At 35.9% G+C, this 20,450-nt stretch overlaps 1 protein-coding gene across 2 annotated transcripts in view; it reads right to left on the reverse strand.

Moving 5' to 3' along the window:
- The window catches only part of DGKB (diacylglycerol kinase beta), an 856,074-nt gene that overhangs the window by 667,349 nt on the left and 168,275 nt on the right, over positions 1 to 20,450 (reverse strand). For both annotated transcript variants that reach the window (XM_040260596.1, XM_040260597.1), the window contains exon 3: positions 6,299 to 6,375. In XM_040260596.1, coding sequence (XP_040116530.1) covers positions 6,299 to 6,375 — 77 coding nt within the window. The remainder of the gene's footprint in view (positions 1 to 6,298; positions 6,376 to 20,450) is intronic.

A 20,450-nucleotide genomic window follows, 5' to 3' on the forward strand; every position in this document is an offset into this window, starting at 1 on the left:
TACCTCCTAACTTTTTGGATGAGAAACACTGAGGCTGTGAGAAAATTGAGGTTCTAGGATTGGTTGGGATATCTCAGATATTCTTGGTTTTATCGTTTATATGTTCTCCAGAAGTTTCATTGAAAGCCTGTTGATCCCTACAATGTGACCAACAACCACTGCCTCTAAACATCAGTGGAACACCTGTCAGACACCTGTCAGACACAGGGGTTAAATATTTTACATCTACTTTAGAATGTTACCCTTTCAACAACTAAGCAGAGGCAATACTCTCTTCATTTGATAGATGAACAAACTGAGGCCAAGAGAGATGAAGTAACTTGTCTAAGACTTGCTTGTATGTGGCAGACGTGGAATTTGAACTCAGTTCAGTTGGATTCCTAAGACTGTGTTTTCTCTATTACACTTCAAGGTGGTTTCTTTAATGGCAAAGGTCGAATTTGATTCTGGAAGGACAATTATAGCTTAAAATAGAAGGGTGTTTATCTTTGCTACTAATTATAATAGCATCAATATCCTTTTTAAAGACATTTTAAATATACATTAGGCAGCAACACTACAAAATGTAGGTTCTGAATTCTCAGGTTTCTTCTTAAGGGATTGAGGCAACTCACTTGTCTGAATATACAGGCTATGCACATTAGCATAAACCCAGTGCAGAATACTGAGTACAAAGATAAGGTATACTCAGGGAGCTATAAAAAGTTAACTCAGCCTTGGGCCAAGAATCATCTACTGACAGGAAATGTAAAAAGAGAATCTTACACTCACAGGACAAGATAGACAAAAAACACATGGAGAGCAATAAGTATGCATGCCTCATACGACTTTTTCCCTTGGGCTACCCTCAGCTTTCCACGTTGTTTACACTCTGCAACTGAAATGGCTTCCCTGCTAAACTGCATCCAGAACGAAGACTGACCAAGGAACAGAAAGAAGGCAGCTCACTAGGCTGACCCCATACAGAGACAGGCTCAGCTGCCACCAGTTTTCAGACAGCCTGGAGCGGGAAGGCAAGTTGTGTGGGATGGTGTGTTTGTGAACCAAAGTGTACAACAAATGCCCTTCAGAAGCTAGAGCCTGCTTCATAAAAACAACTGCTTATTCTGAAGTGGTTGTTGTTGTTTAGTCGCTAAATCATGTCAGACTCTTTTGCAACCCCATGAAATGTTGCCCACCAGGCTCCTCTGTCCATGGGAGTTGCTGCCTAGTAACATAAACCTCAGGGAACTGCCTTTGGGGGAGCTAGTAGGTTTCCTGAGAGGTCAGGTCTGAAAGGGGCTAGTAACAATTACCACCACCTGTAAATTTCCATTTCAGCTGTGCTGCAGCCTAGGAGAGTGTAATACATAGGATCAGCATCTAAGTCAGTCAAGTTCATTCTGATGTAATCAATCATACTGGAACATGTCACGGACGAAACTACAGTGCATGCTGTCATTTAAACAACATGGAAACTAACAAATAAGAAGCAGCTAGTGCATTTTTCTCCAAAACTCTAGACAGAGTTTCTAATGAGTAGCCATGCTTAAAAGCAACTGGACTACATGATGACCCTTTATCCAGCTTGTTTCACTTTTTCTGTTGCATACTCAATGCTTCCATTTCATTTAGTTTATGTTTTCCAATTTCTCTATCTCTTCTTTTTTTGATGTTCTTTCTAAGCCTTTATCAAGCATAGAAAAAAGCCTTTTCTTTTGTGTATTATGTATAACATATATATTTTAGAAAACATGAATTTTTTCCTAGCTAAAATTTTTATTACATTTTGATTCCATTTGTTTGACTTAATAGGAATAGAATGCTAGATTTCTAATTTAAAACAATAGATATACAACAAGCAAAAAAGTTTAAATGTATAGCACAGGGAACTATAGCCAATATCTTGTAATAATCTATAGTTGAAATCATCTGAAATGGAATATATGTGCATATGTATAACTGAATTGTGTACCTGACATAAGTCAACTATACTTCAATAAAATATATATATTAATAAAAAAATAAGCAGCTAATACATACCTAGTATGGTCCAAGGGAGACAATATGGTTTTAGACAGCTCGTGCATTTTATTAATAGTAAAATCACATGCACACATTCCTACTGGGACATAAACATCCATTCAGAGAACTCGACAATGTATTGTAATTTTGTGCATCCAACTGAACTATGGATTTAAAACCTCCTTTACGAAATGGACATGACTAAGAGAGAGTGGTTGAAACCACAGATGGGTTTACTCTTTTTCCCAGGAGGGTGAAAATCAAGAGCTTTTCATTCATATTTTCCTCACATATGCTAATAGCACTGTAGGCCAATCAAAAGTTCTTATCAATTGCATTTAAATCCTATTGTTAAATCTCTCATCATAAATTAATAATTTAAGACTTTCATTAAATAAATCTTTTTACCAGAGCCTGAGATATTTTGGTGAAATTAGAAAAATTAACCTCAAGAGTCTACACAACTGAAGCCTGCACTCTGGACCCTTTTTGATTCTATTGATGTATAGTTTCTCTGTTTGAGAAACTTGAACAAATATCAATCAGTTTTATCTTTATAAGTATTACAGTTAATCTTATATATGCATCTCACTGGTACAAAAAGTATAGCTCAGTGATATGGATGAAAAATTCATAGCTCACATCAGAATAAAGAAAGAAAAGACAGATTTTAATAGAAAAGAAAATGTCTTACTTGATTAAGAATGTCTTGTTTCTGTGCATGCAAGGAAAGAAAGAATACATGTGTTAATGTAAGATACTTTATACTCATCATCTCATATTGCTAATAATGTAACTACAAAGTCAAGTTTACAGGTTGATTTGAAAACACACTTTAGATGCATGGGTCTCACAATGTGGTTCCGAAATAGCTTCAGCATCAACTGGGAAACTGATAAAGAGAAACTTTTGAACTTCATTCCAGAAACTAAAGTGGGGAGTCAGCGAACTATTTTAAGAAGACCCCAGGTGATCCTGATGCCAGCTAAAACTTGAGACTCACTGAATAGATCTTAGAATGCAATAAGCAAACAGTTCTAATTGACATAGGAAAATATAATGAATAACACACAGTATAATGGAAACCTTCCAGAGAAGAATACGAAAATATAATAGACTATATAAAGGTATATTTGATTATACTTATTCCCCACTTCTAATGATTCCTCCTGTTAGAATAACATGCCTAGCTCTCCTCCATCTCTTTAAAGGTAAATATTTAATTTATCTCTATATATGCCACTACTTAATTTCTTCCCATTGTTTCAGATGCCAACAAAACAGTTTGATATGGAATTTGAAACCCAAAGGAAAATATTTACATTAACAATGACAAACTGATGGTCATATTACAAAATTCTACTACTCTTATGAATCTATTATATCTGTGATGTTCTGACTGATTTACTATGAACCTTCTCACTAAGAATGGATGGCCATTACAATCTACCTATAATGATAGGCTTTACATTGTTCACGTAAGATTAGGTGAAACTAATAGGCATCTCTTACCTTACTGGGTATGAGTTAGTAATAATTGGGTGCAATGGAACATACCATGCTCATACATAAGTTTTGCCATTCAATGCATATGAAATACATTTTCCTTCCCCTCATCCTCATATCCCCTGGTTTTCCCTCTCATTCTAATGGCCTCATCAATTAAGTAAACAGGAAATATCTTAAACTGGGATTACACACATCTAGATTTTAATTATAGTTATTGTCACTATAATTAAGTAGATGGTACATCTTGGGAAAGGCATTTTACTTTTCTTAAAGTGAGTTTCTTTATTTACCATCATATTTGGTTCTCTCAAGACCTTCCTCAAGCTTTTATGCTTAAAACATCTTTAAAGCCATTGTTTAAATGTATATTTTATGATTCTGTCATTTATTTCTGCATAGGAACTAAAAATAAATGATTCATCCATATATTACACTTAATATTCTCTGTTCACATAGACTAAAACAGGTCACATTTTCATTCGATTAAGTTTGTATACACAGCTTTTATAATTCAGTAGCTCAAGTAAGTGATAACAAAAATAATGCATCTACCCTTTAAGGAGCTTTACTTAGTAAAGGAGAAAATGATTTGAGAGATATTTAGGTTGTAGTCTCTTTGAAAATACATTTTCCATGGATGATACAGACTATGTCTATTTTAGAAAGCAAAGTATTAGTCATTTACTATAAAGCATGACTGGATTAATCACTTTCCTAGTTTTTCTTGTATAGCTGAACATTAATTAGGTACTCAACTATGTCTACTCTGAGCTCAAATTGACCAAAAGTCAACAGAGAGTGATATTTTCACACATGTGACTTGACAGTATGAATTATTTTCTACTATTAGAGCAAACTTTTATAAACTTGATGAAGGTATGCACCAAATCTTTAGACCTTGAAGTTTTAATTCTAAACATTGAATCTAAATATTTAAATATTTAGATTTAAATATTTCCTATTGATTTTTATAAAATACATACTAGTATTTAAAAGATTCATAAAAACTTAAAATTTTTCTCCTGAAAGGGAAATACCCATCAACTTTAAAATTTGAGAGAGGTTTTACTCAAATTAGAGATAATTTTGAGTCTTAATAAGATCTAGCTTTTTGTTTTTCAACTGTTCATTATTTTAATAATGCATTTCAAGAGCAAATCTGTGCAATTATGGAGAGGTATTACATTATTGAGAAGGCTGACATCGTATGTGTCTATTAACGGATCTAGTAATTACATCAATAAATCCAGTTATCGATCAGATTAAGTCCTGAGAGTCCTTTAAATAAGAAATAATTGAAGCAAAAAGTGTTTTGCAAACAAGACCACATTCCAAATGAATTTATAGATGACAACTATCTTTAGGGAGAAAAAACTTTTTTTTTCTCTGTACATAAATAGGTACATGCAGGTTTTCAACTATGTTTGCGAATGTAAATAATTACTGAATTTTGGAGGTCTTGTAACAATTCAGTAAAGCTGTCATTTTCACCTTTTCAACCCTGCTTTCTTGGTCTTTGAGATTTTCAGTTCTACAAATTTACCTGCCAACATTTTTTTTTCTCTCTCTCTAAAGATCTAGGAAAATAAAATCTGAGCAGAATGAGGGCAAATATGTGATTTTTCCCCCATGATATAGGCAAATGGAAATGACTTTAAGTTGTCTATTTTCTGCATTATTTGTAGGCACTAAACATTAACTTTATTTTTTAAAAAAACAAAATGAATCTCAGGTTAAAAAGTTTTAAAAAGTATAGTTATGTATTGGAATACAGACAGAATAACAATATAAAAAGAAAAAGTAATTATTGTAATAAAAATAGTAAGTATTGAAAATACTAAAAGGAGGTCAGAATTTAAAGATTGGGTTTTGACTAAAACATTAGTTCTATAACTCCCAGAGAAGCAAAATATTAAGGATAGCCAAGAACTGTCATTTTGTAAACATTCAAAACCACAATAATAATGATAACAAAAGCCAAATCACATTTTATTCAGCAAACAAATCTGTCAAAATACCTAGATAATATATCCAGGTAAAAGAGTTCTGGGCAGTTTGTTTTAACTCCCGTACAACCCAACTATCTGGGCAGTTTAATTCCCATAATACCCAACCATCACTTGGAAAAGTTGCAAAAGAACTTAGAGCAATGGTGATCAAACATTTACCGTGTAGCATTTCTCAGCTAACATAAAAGACAAGGTTATTAACAAATAATTAGGAAGAGAAAGGCATTCATTTAAGAAAGGGGTTTCAAAGCAATTGGATAGTACATCAAGTTTTTATAGGGAAAGAACTTCAGGGACTCAAAAGCTTACTGGTACCAGACAAAAACAAGATAAGGAGAATAAATTCCTCTCTTGTATCAGAGCTTGCTTTTTAAAGTGATAGATCACTTATATCCATCACAGAATTTTTCTTCAGTCAAGGCACCACTTCCTGCCCCAATGCTGAGTTAACATTAAGTAGGTCTTAGAGAGAGTCAGACACACTTTCTCTCTTTTTCTATCTAAAAATTTTTCCTGACTTTTAGGAAAAGAACCTAGCATATATTATAGATAATCTATACACTACCAAGCATACAATATAGAAATGCAATTTTCAATAGCAAAAAAATTTTTGGATGAAAATAAGCAGTACACCATTTAATGTGTCTTCCAGAATAGCATCTCATTATGAACTTCATTTTGGATATGAATATATATTTCCAAGAACTCTTCGTTAAGAAATCCCTCCTCCAAACATCTACATGAAACTTAAATAAAGAAAAAAAAAAAGGCTTTACCCCTTCAGGATTATACTTTGCAAGCACACCATTACCATGGAATTCTTCAAGTACATCTTTTAATTTCTTTGTAGAATCTATAAGAAATAGAAAACACATTGTTTATATCTGCTAGTACGCTTGCATAACCCAGTTCAGAAACAAAGACTTCTTAAAATATAAATAAATACCACCAGATACTAAATTTTAAGATAAATATGCAAAACATTCTTTATCATTTTTTAAGGGATATATAATTGGAAAAGGCAATCACACACACACACAAAAAGAAAGAAATGGGAATTTTCTGGTGGTCCAGGGGTTTAGGCTCAGTGCTTTCACTGTTGGGCCCAGGTTCAATCCCTGGTCAGGGATCTAAGATCCAGTAAGTTGTGTGTGTGGCAAAAAAGAAAAAAAAGAAAAAAGAAAAGAAACAGAAGAAAACATGTTCTGTCCAAGAATGGGCCCACTGTCTATTACTATATGAATTAATATGCAAATAATGAATCAGTAGCATGTTTTTCCCCTTTCTTTTCTTTGTAGCATTTAAGTGAATGACATAGATTTAAAAAAAAAAAAAAAAAACAGAAAACCTAGCTATTCTTTGTTGAACTTTACCATACACAGTGCATTTTCCATATATCACTCCATTAACTAAAAATAGCCCTGCTGGATAAATAAGAAAAATAGGATCCATTCAGAGGCAAACTATACATCTTAGTATTTTGCAGGAGAGAATTTTCTGAATATCCATAAGGCTCAATTTACCTTATGTCAATTAAGAACAAAGTTTAGATATGTTACCAAAAGTATTTTAAGTTATGATTTTCCAAAAGTTTTATACCTTTCAGGAGTTTCATCATATTAGATGGTAAAAAAAGAATTAACACAGGAAATCATGTCATGAAAGATCACAATTATGAGCTTAAAAATTATATATAAATGTAATAAAAATGTGCATAGTCAATGTGCTAACATAATGTTATCATATCAAAATATAATTTTGACCAAGAAATCTAAGAATTACAATATATTTAAAGAAGAAAGTTACACAAGTATCATTGTCTGTTAAATATTCAATCAAGTTTAAATAACAATGATAAAATGAGCTTGAAACTAAAATCTGAGAAATAAGCAGATTTTTAGTTTTCTATTAGGGGGTAGGGAGTGGATACTATTTCCCAGCCCTTGAATATAATCCTTCCTGCCTACCCTCAAAACTCAGTTATATTTGAATCACCATAAAACATTTTCCAGTTCCCAAAACAACTAATTTACAAATGAGCTTTTGAAAACCTCTTAGAAAATTCACTCTTAGATGCCCATTAAGTGCATCATGCCTATATTTTACAAATTATACTTTTATTTGGAATTTATAATTTTCTTTATATTGCAAATTGTGTTTAGTTTTAAGTGTACGTGACTGTACATTTTTACTGCGATAAAATTCACAGAACATAAACTTACCACTTTAACCATTTTAAAGTATACAAGTCACTGGTTTATTAGTATATTCACAACACTGTGTAGCCATCACCACCATCTACTTCCAGAATATTTTCTTCACATCAAAAAAAGAAACCCATATTTTAGACATTTCATACAAAAGGGATCATATAAGGCATTGTCTTTGTGTTTGACTTCTTTCATTTAGCATAAAGTCTTCAAGGTTAATGTATGTTGTAGCACATGTCAGCACTTCGTTCCTCTTTACAGCTAAAAATATTACATTTTATGATTATACCACATTTTATTTTTTATTCATCAGCTCATACATGATTGAGTTTTTTCCATGAATAAAAATGTTACAAACATTCACGTATACATGTTTTTATTCAAATATATGCTTCAGTTCTTTGGGTATATGCCTAAGAGAAGAATTGCTGGGTCATATAGTAATTCTATGTTTAAAGTTTTGAGGAATTGCCAAACAGATTTTTACATGGCTGTACTATTTTACACACCTACCAGCAACGTATAAGGGTTCCAATTTTTCTTATCTTTGTCAATACTTGCTATTTTTTAGTTTTTGTCCCTTGGACTGCAAGGCGATCCAACCATTCCATCCTAAACAAGATCAGTCCTGGGTGTTCATTGGAAAGACTGATGCTAAAGCTGAAACTCCAATACTTTGGCCACCTCATGCGAGCTGACTCATTGGAAAAGACTCTGATGCTGGGAGGGATTGGGGCAGGAGGAGAGGGGGACGACAGAGGATGAGTGACTGGATGGTATCACTGACTTGATGCACATGAGTCTGAGTGAACTCCAGGAGTTGGTGATGGACAGGGAGGCCTGGCGTGCTACAATTCATGGGGTCGCCAAGAGTCAGACACGACTGAGCAACTGGACTGAACTGAACTGAACTGACGGATAAAATGATTACAATTTGTACTGGAGTAGTCATTTACTAGAGACTAATGATCTTCAACATCTTTTCATGTGCTTATTGGCCATCTGAATATCTTCTTTGAAGAAATGTCTCTTCCAGACTTTTGACCGTTTTTAAGTGGACTGTTCTGTCTTTTGGCTGAGATTCTCTGCTGTGAGTGTCTGTGTGTGCACGCACTATAACATGCTTAAAGCCTGTGCAGCTTTCTATAAATAATTTTTTCATTATATATTTTGCTAGCAATTTCCATACTGTTCTCCAGGTTAAATTGCTTTATTGTGTCCCTTGCTAGATTGTAGGTGACCCTAGAGAAGAAAATGAACATTTTTTATTTTTGAACAACATTCAATTTATTACAAAGCTGAAGCAAAAGAATTGCAATAAATATTTGGATTGAAATGATCAGAGCTATTCCTAAAATACAACAAATTACAGTAATTGCTTTGACATGCACCTTGGCAGAAATATACTATTTCAGAGACCGGGTGCTATATTAAAAAGAATAAAAAGCTGATTCTTTATTCTCAAATCCTTCTCTGTAGATAATAAAGGCACTAGTCTAAGTTAGGACAAAACCTTTTACTTCCTCTTGCTTATAGATTTAGGTGTATAACCTTCTGTACATATCTACAGAGACATACACATATATAGACATACATATATTCATATGTGTAAAAACTAGAATAATCCTAATAGAATATATCCCAGTGGACTATTTTAACCACACCTTGGCTCCATAATAAAACTGAAGGGAGAAAAGAAAAAGTTGGTTTCTGATACACAGGCCTTACAGAGAGAACTTTAGAGATACCACCTGAAGATGGGCTTTTCATTTTAAGCATGCACAGAAATGAAAAACACATTCAGTAATCATTTATAAATGCCCCAAGAGAAGACAACAGCCTTCAGATTTTTTCTTGTCACTTTTTAACAGTTTTCTGGTCATAGTTCACCCTGGAATAGTTTTAGAGGGAGACCACTAAGAACAAACTAATGAATTAAAAGCCAAAATCTCTATTTTGATGACTGCATTTTCCATGATCTGAGGCTCAGTGACGGTCAGGGTCTGGGACAATTTAAGAAGCTCTGATTCATATTCAGATGAATCACCATCAGCTCAACTTGTACTCCTCTTCCAATTCTCAAGTTCCATTTTTAACGTCCTGACATCTGAAGTTTACCCACAATCCAATCCCCACTCCATAATCTAGTTTAGAACCTGGAACCTTAAATTGCTCTTCTATTAATGTCCCAGGAACTCCTCTTGGGTCCAATCTTTCAAAGACTGAGGTCCTGACTTTTCTAGCCAACCTTCTATAGACAGAGATTTTGGTATGGAATATCAAAACATTCCAGATATCTTGTCTTAGCCTCATGCTTTATAAACAGAATCTCCTTATATAAATTGTCTACACATCTGCTTGCATTCCCAAATTGTGCTACACTGTGAAATACCTACTGCTGTGTGCTAAGTGCCTTTATAGGAGAATTACATACTAACTTATTTTGTATATCAGTTGCTTTTCTGGATTTCACCCTATTACCTATAATCATAAATATTGTTAACTTTTTGCTTATATCAACTCTAAATCATGTCTGTCTAAAACAATACTGGGCAGGAATTCCCTGGTGGTCCAGTGGTTTGAACACTAGCTTAAACTGCAGGGAGCATGAGTTCCATACCTGGCCAGGGAACTAAGATCCCACAAGCCACATGGCACCTCCAGAAAACAAAAACAAACAAACAAAAAAATGGAGCAGCAAAGAGAAGAAAGGATGCATAGCTATATTCATCCTACCCTCTAGCAGAAGATATACCAAGGAAGTGATGCTTAAATGAACAGATAGCAGCTGAGTGAAAGACAAAATTTCAGTCATAGTTCAGCTAATATTAGAGCTTCAAGTATAAGAGCACAGTGACAGATTCTGGGCTGAGAAATCCAGGCAGGAAGCCAAACAGGCAGGCAGCTGTGAACTGGGAGATCAAGTCACAGTTAATACATATTTGTAATGGGACAAAGGTCCAGCTTCCAAAAAGACTGACAACTGAAACACTGGGCAGCCAGATTCAAACAGCTGGTTTAACCCTTGGAATAAGGAATCAGCATAGATGCTCAGCACAAAATACCGAGTCTCCTACAAAGCCAAGGAGGATTGTGACTTGAGGCAACTCTGAAATACAGGGCTAATTCCAGAGTCCTCAAAGCTTGCCCTGGCTACTAGGAAAGGAAACTTGGAGAAGAACACTGGATACCAATTGCTGCCTTTTGACTAGCATATCCATCCTACGAGGAAGTAGTTTAATGTTAATAATCACAACAAAGAGAATGGGTTCATTTTAGCTGGTCTTTTCCATCAGTCTTAGCGTGATCTAAAAAGCAAGGTGGTACCGAGTCTAAAAGCAGGGGTAAATGTTCAGCAAATACCTTTGATGTATGCTTGAATGGAGGAAATCTACCTGGGAATTGATAGAGGAGATTTTGGCTTCTCTTTCTAACACCTGCTCTACTGCAGGAGTTGTTCCAGAAGTCTTTTAAAGGGCTCAATCTCTGAATCCTTTCAAGTTTGGCTGAGTCACAGAAAATCTAATGCCAAGAGAGCTAAACTAGTTATATTTTAGAAATGTATAGCTAGTAACATTCTGAATGTGTACATGATTTTCAAGGAAAATTTAAATCCTTTTACATAATTCTGACATAAAAATAAAGTGATCAGTGTATTTGGCAATGTTAAGAAAATAAAAGAATCAAACTAAAAGGTCCTATAAAACACAGCTGAAAAATAGAATGTTTCGTATCTCTTTAGGTGTCTGTTGCATCTCAAATGAGCTCCCTTTGTGATTTCACTGCGTCTTTGCTTCCTTATTCCAAAAAAACTCAATGTGCATTTGTCAGATTAATTGCAATGGTCCCATAGAGTCTTGGAAAGATTTAAAGGCAGATAAATTTGGATTTGAGTCTTGGCTCCAGAACTCTTTGTCTGAATGTCCCTGGGTATATATTTAATCTCTCTGTGGCTCAATTTTCTAATACTTAACATTATAATAATGACACAGACCTGGAAACACTGTGTACAGCAAAGTGTCAAGTATCCAATAAATTCCTTTTCCTTTCATGTTCCATCCTAAACAGACTTCATATCACCATATTTCAATGCTTCCTTTTGTCTTTGAACTGAAGTACAAGCTCCTCCTATTGGCATCACAGATGTGTCAAAATATGATCTACAGCTACCTGTGAATAATCTTGTTCTGTGCCTTCCCTGTCAACAATACACAGACATCTAATTCCTAAGGCAACTCATGATTTCAGAACCCTTCCTTTCTTCATGACGTTCTTTTTACCCAGCATCCCCTTCAATATCAAGTTCAAGGATAGTGTATCCCATATTTATCTGACACCTTGTCCGCAAAATTCTCAGGGTTGTCTTGAACTATAGCAGACAACAATTTGCCCTGTGTGGAGCTCCTCATCATAATTCTCTTAAAATCTATACCTGCTTTATGCTCTGAATACTATGAACACTATGAATTAAAGTTTGTGTGTGTAGAGTGTTTTGGAGATTACAAAGTGTTTTATCTTAAATTATTTAAAACTCAAAATTACCTTATTACTTAATCAATCTCCCCACTTAACACATACAAAATCAAGGTTAAAGAAGCCATTATTATTCAAAGTCTCACAGATAAAAGAGAGTAACATAGTGATCCAAACTCTTTTATATAACATAAATCTGGTCTCTTTATGATCGAAAAAGAAGTAATAGAATTTTCCATTACAGCCAGGTCTTCTCCTTTGGAATCCATGACTTTTGTGAGTTCAGAAAATTATATTACTTATTTTTCTAGTACAAGAAAATAGTCTATATTTTTACTGACTTAACAGATGAAGAAATATCATCTATGTATACAACAAACATAACAGGAGGGGCCAAGATACTGGAATAGAAGTTTATCTCCTTCCATGGCACACCAAAATTACAACTCTTTACAAAGCAAACAGCAATGAGAACAATCTAAAGACTAGCAGAAAAGATCTTATAAAACCATAGATACAGAGAAGCCACAAGACTATAGAAGGGATAGAAATGTGGTATGGTCAAGACCCACAAACTGGAAGGCGCAACCTGGAAGCCTTGCACTAGAAAGACAAGTACCCAGAACATCTGGTGCTGAAGAGTGAGACTGGTATTCAAGAGAATGTAAGGATGGTGGGAAACAGACACTCTCCCCTTAAAGGGTGCCCGCAAATGCACCCTCACATGATCTGAGACCCAGAGCAAAGGAGTAATTTGAAAGGAACCTGGGTTGGACCCATCTACTGATCTTGGATCTACAACCCAAAGGCAACCTCTACTTGACTTTTGGAAAGGCAAGTCCCTAGTGTCTCACCTGGAGACACAGGACAGCCAATAGTTTTACCGTCCAAATAACAGTTATAGCTAATAAGAGAAGATAATCATTCCACGGGTTAACAACATGACTATTCAACTTGTCAAATTCATTTGCCATTTAAAAAAAAATAACAAGTTTTAAAGAACTCATAATAAATTAATAATCTTGTCATTTATTTGCCAAACTAAACAATGCCATGGGTCCCTCCTTCAGTGAGGACATGAGGTTTTCAGGGAAAAATAAAAGTTTGATAACCTGAAAGAGGCTAACAATGCCTTTAATCTTCATGTTAGATGGGACTATGGAAAAACCATCTTTTAGTTCTCTCAACTCAGTGTTTTCAAGTTTCCTTCAAAATCTAGACTTATCAGCAGAGGTTTTCCTCTTATCACAAAGATTTGTGACTTAGAAATCTTTCCTGTGTCCAGTCAGAAGCATCTTGGCAGTGGCTGTTTTAACCCTGTAATAGTAGGGTTGCCTAGCTGCAACTGTGTAAAGAGACACACACTTTAGACATACTTTTCTAATATAGGTACTGAGTTAGCATTCATGTGTATAACATACTAGCACAGATATTCGTAATTTTGATGGGGTAATGTTCTAATAAGCCCAACATAAGCTACAAATACCATAACTTGAAAACACATTTAAGACATCTAATATCTCAGCAAACACCACAGCATAGCCTAGCCAAATGGAAATGTGCTCAGACATGTACATTAATGTTTTTAGTGATTCAGCAAAATCATCCAACACAAAGACAATTTTACAATAAAGTGTGGAATGTGCATTCAGATGCTAGTCATGTCCTACTCTTTGAGGCCCCGTGAACTGCAGCCCGCCAGGCTCCTCTGTCCATAGGATTTCCCAGACAAGAATACTGGAGTGGTTTGCCATTTCCTTTTCCAGGGGATCTTCATGACCCGGGGATGAAACCTGCGTCTCATGTGTCTCCTGCATTGGCAGGCGGATTCTTTACCAATACCAATAGTGCAACCTGGGAAGCTAGGTGGATCTCATGTGGAATATCTCAAGCAATTTGTTGAATACTGTTGTGGTTCAGTTGCTCAGTCGTGTCATGGACTACAGCATACCAGGCTTCCCTGTCCTTCACTGTCTCCCAGAGTTTGCTCAAACTCATAAACATTGAGTTAATGAGGCCATCCACTCATCTCATCTTCTGTTGCCCCCTTCTCCTCCTGCACTCCATCTTTCCCAGTAACAGGGTCTTTTCCAATGAATTGGATCTTCACATCACGTGACCAAAGCATTGGAGTTTTACCTTCACCATCAGTCCTTCCAATGAATACTGTATGGAAAGTGAAAAACCGAATGATTCTATGGGTAGACAATGGTGGTAAGTATGTGGGTTGTTAACCCTTGCAGTCCTGTGACTGACTGGGAGTTGCAGCTCACTATTACTGCCCAGGATCATGAGTGAGTAATGTACTGCAGACTAGCCTGGGAAAAGATCAAAATCCAAAACTCAAAGTAGAATTTCTATTGAATATATATTTCTTTTGGACCACCATAAAATCAAAAAAGCAATAAGTTAATCCACCATAAATTGAGGACTATCTGTACATGGTACAAAATTTATGTGATAATTAACATTTCCCTTAGCAACATATGGTATTTAAAATTAGCAAAAGAGTCAGACATCCTGGAGTGTGAAGTCAAGTGGCCCTATGAAGCATTACTATGAACAAACCTAGTGGAGGTGATGGAATTCCAGCTGAACTATTTCAAATTGTCAAAGATGATGCTGTTAAAGTGCTGCACTCAATATGACAAAAAATTTAGAAAATTCAGCGATTTCCATAGGACTGGAAAAGGTCAGTTTTCATTCCATTCAAAAATAAATGCAATGCCAAAGAATGCTCAAACTACTGTACAGTTGTGCTCTTTTCACATGCTAGCAAAGTAATGTTCAAAATTCTTCAAACTAGCCTTCAACAGTACATGAACCAAGAACTTCCAGATGTACAAGCTGGATTTAGAAAAGGCAAAGAAACCAGAAATCAAATTGCCAATATCTGTTGGATCAGAGTAAAAGCAGGAGAATTTCAGAAACATCTACTTCAATTTCATTAACTATGCTAAGCCTTTTATTGTGTGGATCATGACAAACTGGAAAATTCTTAAAGAGATGAGAATACCAGACTGTTTTATCTGCCTCCTAAGAAAAATATATGCAGGTCAGGAAGTAAAAGTTACAACCCAACAAAGAACAACAGACCGATTCAAAACTGGGAAAGGAATACATCAATGTTGTATATTGCCCTTCTGCTTATTTAACTTATATGCAGAGTACATCATGCAAAATACCAGGCTAGATGAAGCACAAGCTGGAATCAAGATAGCCGGGAGGAATACCGATAACCTCAGATGTGCAGATGACACCACTCTTATGGCAGAAAGTGAAGTGGAACTAAAAAGCCTTCTGTTGAAGGTGAAAAAGGAGAGTGAAAAAGCTGGCTTAAAATTCAACATTCAAAAACCTAAGATCATGGCATTCAGTCCCATCACTTCATGCCAAATAGATGGAGAAAAAAATGGAAAGAGTGGCAGATTTTATTTTTGGGGTCTCTGAAATCACTGCAGACAGTGACTACAGCCATGAAATTAAACGACACTTGCTCCTTGAAAGAAAAGTTATGACAAACCTGATAGATCATTAAAAAGCAGAGACATCACTTTGCTGACAAAGGTCCATATAGTCAAAGAGACGGTTTTTCCAGTAGCCATATACAGATTTGAGAGTTGGACCATAAAGAAGGTTCAGTGAGGAAGAATTGATGCTTTTGAGCTGTGGTGCTGGAAAAGCAAGATCAAACCAGTCAATCCTGAAGGAAATCAACTCTGAATATTCAGTGAAAGGACTGATGCTGAAGCTGAAGCTCCAATCCTTTGGTCACCCGATGGAAAGAGCCAGATCACTGGAAAAGACTCTGATGCTGGGAAAGGTTGAGGGCAGGAGGAAAAGAGGGGAACAGAGGATGAGATGGTTGGATGGCACCACCAACTCAATGGATATGAGTTTGAGCAAACTTCAGGAGACAGGGAAAGACAGGGAATCTTGGTGTGCTGCAGTCCATGGGGTCTCAAAGAGTAGGACACAACTTAGGGACTGAACATCAACAAAAACTTTATCTTTGTCCAACCCAAACAGTTTTGTGTCTAATCCAGTGGTACTCAAACCTAGATCCACCTTACAATCACTTGTGTCACTTTTAAAATATACTGATGCCTGGGCCCAAAACATTGTGATAAACAGTACATTGGTCTGGGATGGATCTCAAAGACCAGGATTTTTTAAAAAGATTCTCACATGATTCTGATATTCAGGTAAGGTTGAATTAACCATAGATCTGATTCTCTAAAAGATATACAAATAAATTGAGAATTAATCAGCAATTAGTCCCTGCTGCATTTTCCTATGCATGTGTGTGTGATGTGTGTGTGTGTAGTCTGGTTATTGCTCAATTAGCTTCAATCCATGAAATAAAATTGTATTAGAACATTTTATTTAAAAATTTATGAACTCTCACTTTAGTTACAATGGCCAAAAAATGGTATTTTGAAAATCCAGAGTTTGATATTGCTGTTAAAGCAATTCCTCAGGTGATATAGAAGATACTGTACTTACACTCCATTCAGTAGCAGAAAAGGAACACCTACGGCAATGTAAAATAAGATATTTGGAGAACTAGTCACCAGGAGACAGAAGTTCACATCTCTTTGTATGAAAATTACTGTAAAAGCACCAAGAGACTGAAAAAAAAAAAAGGGTAACTTGTTAAAAGTAAAGAGTCAGAGTGTAGCACTACTGGAAACCTATACACTTGTATTTTAAAAGAACATCCTGAGAAGAATATTCTAATGATACAAGTACATAGAGAAGAGATATAAAATAAACTGTTGACCTGTTCTCAGTGTATGTTTCCTCTCCACAGATTCTTGCAAATTTCTCGGGATTACTATTAACTTATAAGGCGATGGCCATAATATCATAGAGAAAAGGGCTACAGGCACTGCAGTAGTTACGTCCATTTTTCCAGAAAGACAAATATTTAATTCCAGAATAACTGTTGGTTTGAGACTATGAAGAAAATTTCTTTTCTCCTTGTAATATTCATTATTTGCTGATAATGCTCTTAAACAACTAATCCTAAAAATACTTTTATGCATTTGCTCTTATTTCTTCCCTTCTTCATCTACTATACTCAACTTCTTGATGTGTGCCTCTGCCGTGATGTCTTGGACAGGATATTCATAGGAGAGAATCTTGGATAAATAAAGTATCTGAGAATTTTGTTGACAAACTGAAGGCATCTGGATACTGTCCTAAAAGTCTGTGAAATAATGTATACACACTGTATTGAATAGGAAATTTATTAGGAAAATATATACTTTTATTTGAGCCACTCATCTATACAGTATCACAAAATTGATAAGGAAAACAATTTTAATTAAGAATTTTAATTGGTGGCTGAATTGACTGGCCAGATTCAGTGTTGTGCCTGCAAATGTTTAACAACTACTGAGGATACAGGGTGCTGACTTGATGTGTTTGCTGGTTTAGCTCTTATAAATATTCCCATCATGGCCACTTCAAGCCTTTGACGAGACATCATGAACGTGAAGTTGGGAAGAGATGATAACACTTGACTGATATGGGCAGTATTCAATGAACTAATAAACACAAAATATTTATATAAAATATACTTCAGGGAGAAAGAACAGGTCTTTCATAACAAACAGAGATAAAGACAAAAACAAAAACCCCAGTTTTAAGTGTGCAATTATTCTTCCAAATATTTTTGTCTAGAACAAGTATTATTCTAAGTCCCTGAAATATATATCATTGCACAAAACCAAAAATATTCCAGCTCATCAGGTTTACAGTCTAGTACAAGAAGACAGAAGATCAACATAATATGCAAATATAGTATGTTAAGAGATTTCAACTACTATGGAGAAATATTATAAGGTAAGAAGGATTACCAGCTTGCAGAAAGTTTATGGTTTAAAATAATAAGATTAGAGCAGACTATTGTGAAAAAGCAAGATCTGGGCAAAACCCTCTCTAATTTATATTTTAAAAGAAGCACTCTGTTCATGTAAAACTGATGAATAAGTTTTGTGGATAATACCAACATTTATTTTCTGGTTTTGAGAGAATTTTATAAACTGTAGTTACATAAGAAGTAACCATCTGCAACTGGTACATGGAGCCTCCTGTACATATATTTTGGTAAGTTTCTGTGAGTCTATCACTATTTCAAAATATTTTTTAAAGAGCACTATATTGTATTAAAAACAGACTGTAGAAAAGAAGGATAAAAGCAGGGAAATAATTATGGAAGTATCATATCAATTCAGTCAAGAGATATGATGACTTTGCATGAAAGTATTAGTCTTGGAGTAGTTATTTTGAAAGCAGAGTCAAAAGGACTTTCAGATGGATTGGATATGGACTGTGAATGTGAAGAGTCAACAAGGATCCCCAAATTTTGTTGATATATTTGAAGAATTAGAAGGATGACATTGCCCTAAAGGGGAATGGGGAACACCACAGAAGGAGCACTGAGACGGAGAGTTCTCAACTTTAGTTTAAGGCAGTTCATATTTGAGAAATCTACTAGACATCCAAATGTGTCCATCAAGGAGGCAATAGCTACTCAGTGTGGACTTCAGAAGAAAGTCTGAGCTGAAGAACTAACTTTGCGTGTAATTTGTATAAATGACATTTAAATGCAGAACTGGATGATACTACGTGGAGAGTGAATGTAGAAAAGAATACCAAGGACTGAGACCAGAAACAGTCCAAGGTTCAGATGTCAGGAAAAAAGAGGGAACATGCAAGGAGACTAAGAACGAGTACTGAGTGAAATGCCTCAGATACGCAGATGACACTGTCCTTGACAGAGAGCGAGAAGGAACTGAAGAGCCTCGATGAAAGTGAAAGAAGAGAGCGAAAAAGCTGGCTTAAAACTCAACATTCAGAAAACTAAGATCATGGCATCCGGTTCCGTCTCTTCATTGCAAATCAATGGGGAAAGAGTGGAAACAGTGAGAGACTTTATTTTGGGGGGCTCCAAAATCACTGCAGATGGTGACTGCAACCATGAAATTTAAAAGACACTTGCTCCTTCAAAGAAAAGCTATGACCAACCTAGACAGCATATATTAAAAAGCAGAGATATTACTTTGCTGACAAAGCTCCATGTAGTCAAACCTATGATTTTTCCAGTTGTCACGTAAGGATGTGAGAGCTGGACCATAAAGAAAGCCGAGCGCCAAATAATTGATGCTTTTGAACTGTGTTGTTGGAGAAGACTCTTGAGAATCCCTTGGACTGCAAGGAGATCCAACCAGTCCATCCTAAAGGAGATCAGTCCTGACTATATATTGGAAGGACTGATGCTGAAGCTGAAACTCCAATACTTTGGCCACCTGATGTGAAGAACTGACTCATTTGAAAAGACCCTGATGCTGGGAAAGATTGAGGGCAGGAGGAGAAGGGGACGACAGAGGATGAGATGGTTGGATGGCATCACGGATTCAATGGACATGAGTTTGAGCAAGCTCCAGGAATTGGTAGTGAACAGGGAAGCCTGGCATGTTGTAGTCCACGCAGTCGAAAAGAGTCAGACACGACTGAGCTGAAGTGAACTGAGTGAAATAACAAGAACACCAGGAGAAGCAAAGAGGCATGAAAGCAAAGTGTTATATAATGTAAAGTAAGATGAAGAGCAGACTGGATTTAGCAAGAAGAACGTCATTCATGTTTTGTCAATAACGGTTTCAGTTTGCTGTTGCTGTTAAGTCACTTCAGTCGTGTCCGACTCTGTGTGACCCCATAGACGGCAGCCCACCAGGCTCCCCCGTCCCTGGGATTCTCCAGGCAAGAACACTGGAGTGGGTTGCCATTTCCTTCTCCAATGCATGAAAGTGAAAAGTGAAAGGGAAGTCACTCAGTCATGTCCAACTCTTCACGACCCCATGGACTGCAGCCTACCAGGCTCCACCCATGGAATTTTCCAGGCAAGAGTACTGGAGTGGGGTGCCATCGCCTTCTCCCAACGGTTTCAGTTTAGGGCTGAGAAAAAGCCCAGTCAGAGTGAATTAGGAGAAAGTAAGATGAGGAAGGGTGCAGCAAACAGAGGCAACTCATTAACAAGATTGCTCCAACTGGAAGCAAAGAATTTGGGCAGTAGCTAGACTGCAGCAAGTGGACTCAAGATGATTTTTTAAGAGGAGAAAAAAGAAAACAGCATGCTAATAGAAATGATCTAGTAGATGGGGAATTGTTGAAAATGAAGAGGGAAAAAAGAGAAAAATCACTAAAATAGTGGGAAAGAAATGATGCAATCTCATTCACA

Source organism: Oryx dammah, unplaced genomic scaffold (assembly GCF_014754425.2).
Source record: "Oryx dammah isolate SB20612 unplaced genomic scaffold, SCBI_Odam_1.1 HiC_scaffold_18, whole genome shotgun sequence".
NCBI lineage: Eukaryota > Metazoa > Chordata > Mammalia > Artiodactyla > Bovidae > Oryx > Oryx dammah.